The sequence below is a fragment of the Berghia stephanieae genome, chromosome 9, assembly GCF_034508935.2.
Source record: "Berghia stephanieae isolate SIO BIC M18660-M18661 chromosome 9, UCSD_Bste_1.3, whole genome shotgun sequence".
In the NCBI taxonomy this organism is placed as follows: domain Eukaryota; kingdom Metazoa; phylum Mollusca; class Gastropoda; order Nudibranchia; family Aeolidiidae; genus Berghia; species Berghia stephanieae.
Window position 1 is genome coordinate 45,901,701 of NC_088368.1, and position 1,805 is coordinate 45,903,505.

General features: G+C 28.1%; 1 protein-coding gene across 1 annotated transcript in view; it reads right to left on the minus strand.

Moving 5' to 3' along the window:
• Positions 1-432: 432 nt before the first annotated feature.
• LOC144980329 (uncharacterized) overlaps positions 433-1,805 on the minus strand; it is a 9,681-nt gene continuing 8,308 nt past the window's right edge. Inside the window, exon 4 of the mRNA XM_078927992.1 lies at positions 433-1,323. Coding sequence (XP_078784118.1) covers positions 1,018-1,323 — 306 coding nt within the window. The 3' untranslated portion in view covers positions 433-1,017. The remainder of the gene's footprint in view (positions 1,324-1,805) is intronic.

Consider the following 1,805-nt stretch of genomic DNA (forward strand, 5'->3'; position numbering starts at 1 on the left):
CATGAAACGTTCAGACTTAAAACCAACCGTTCTTTCCTCTTTTCCAATGACACTTTTATTTCCCATTGCATTATAGTACAATGAAAACAAGTACGTATTTTAAAAACAAACCGTGCTCAGATGAGATATAATATTGCTATTGGTTTCTAATTATATTACACCTCAAAGCTCATCATGTGACCAAATAAAAACAAAAACAACATTTGAAGAGAAAATATAAATTATAATGAATCAATGAAACATAAAATCAAATAGACTTTAAAAAATATAAATACTAATACTAATGATAATAATAATAATAATAATAATAATAATAATAATAATAATAATAATAATAATAATAATAATAATATAATAATAATAATAATAATAATAATAATAATAATGATAATGATGATGATAATAATAAAAATAAAAATAACAATAACAATAATGATGATAATAATAATAATAATAATAATAATAATAATAATAATAATAATAATAATAATAATAATAATAATAATAATAAAAATAATAATAATAATAATAATAATAATAATAATAATAATAATAATAATAATAATAATAATAATAATAATAATAATAATAATAATAATATCAATAATCCAAGGAAAATATTGACTGGTAATCTTTAAGAGACACCAGAAAGCAAATGCTGAAATGGTCGTCAAAGTCACGACCCACAAAGTCTTACATGTGAAATCTGACTCGAACAGTCAGTCTATATTTCTCATTGTAAATAATGAAACAAAAACAGTTGGACAAACAGGTGACCGCCTCTTCCCATCTATTTCTATAAGACAAATGTCAGAACACAAATGAACAACAGACTTTTTTTTAGATTCACGAAGAACAAGAGAATAAATGGAGATAAAAGTGGTAAAGTATGAAGATACAGCATTAGAAGCAGGTGAACCAAAAGACTGCTTCATAATCAAATAATAAAGAGATGGATACAGAATGAGAGAGAGGGAGAGAGAGAGAGTTTCGGTTAACTTACAGAATGAATCAGAATCAGTCTATTATAATGTAAAGAAAATACAACCGAGGCAATAATATGCAAACAAGTACACAGAAGAAACGAAAGAATGATTTCAATTGGTTGAAGTTTACCGAAACAGTTCTCTCTGAATTTAAAAAATAAAAAATAAAGTCAAATGTTAAGATTCCAAAGAGTTTCAAAGGCATCTTAACCAGAGAATGGCCAGAAAGAAAGAAGAATGGACGTGTATGGAAGAATTTACCTGAATCCCGTCGACTGCGATCTCTATCCTGGCCACTGCGGTTGATATTACCATGAGAACGGTCCCTTTCACCACGCTTCAGTTGAGTGGAAGAAATAAACAGCCGAAATGCACAAGATGGGAAGAAAAAATGGTGGATGGCATAAAAGAAATGGAAATAAATGACAAGTGAAATCCCTCGTACAGATTTATTCTCCGAGAGAATAGAGGGTGATGAGGACAAAATAATGCAGGAGAGAGCAAATTCATTTATTGATAAGAAGGGAAGCAATATTTGGAATGATAATTCAGAAAAATTAAACTAATAAAGCTTTGATTGTGAGGATTGAGAACAACCAGCATGAGTTTTCCGTCCATTTCTGTAGAGCTTGCTGTAAGAAGATGAAACCTTTAACAAATGACAAGGCAATAAAGTAAAAGAAATCCCATAAACAGGGATTAATGTTTGGAGACAATAGACATAACACTACAAAGAATCAGGGAAAAAATAACAAACTAGAAACATCAGATTTGTTTACAAAAAAAGCTTAAGTTTGAGATTAAGTGTCGAGACTAAAG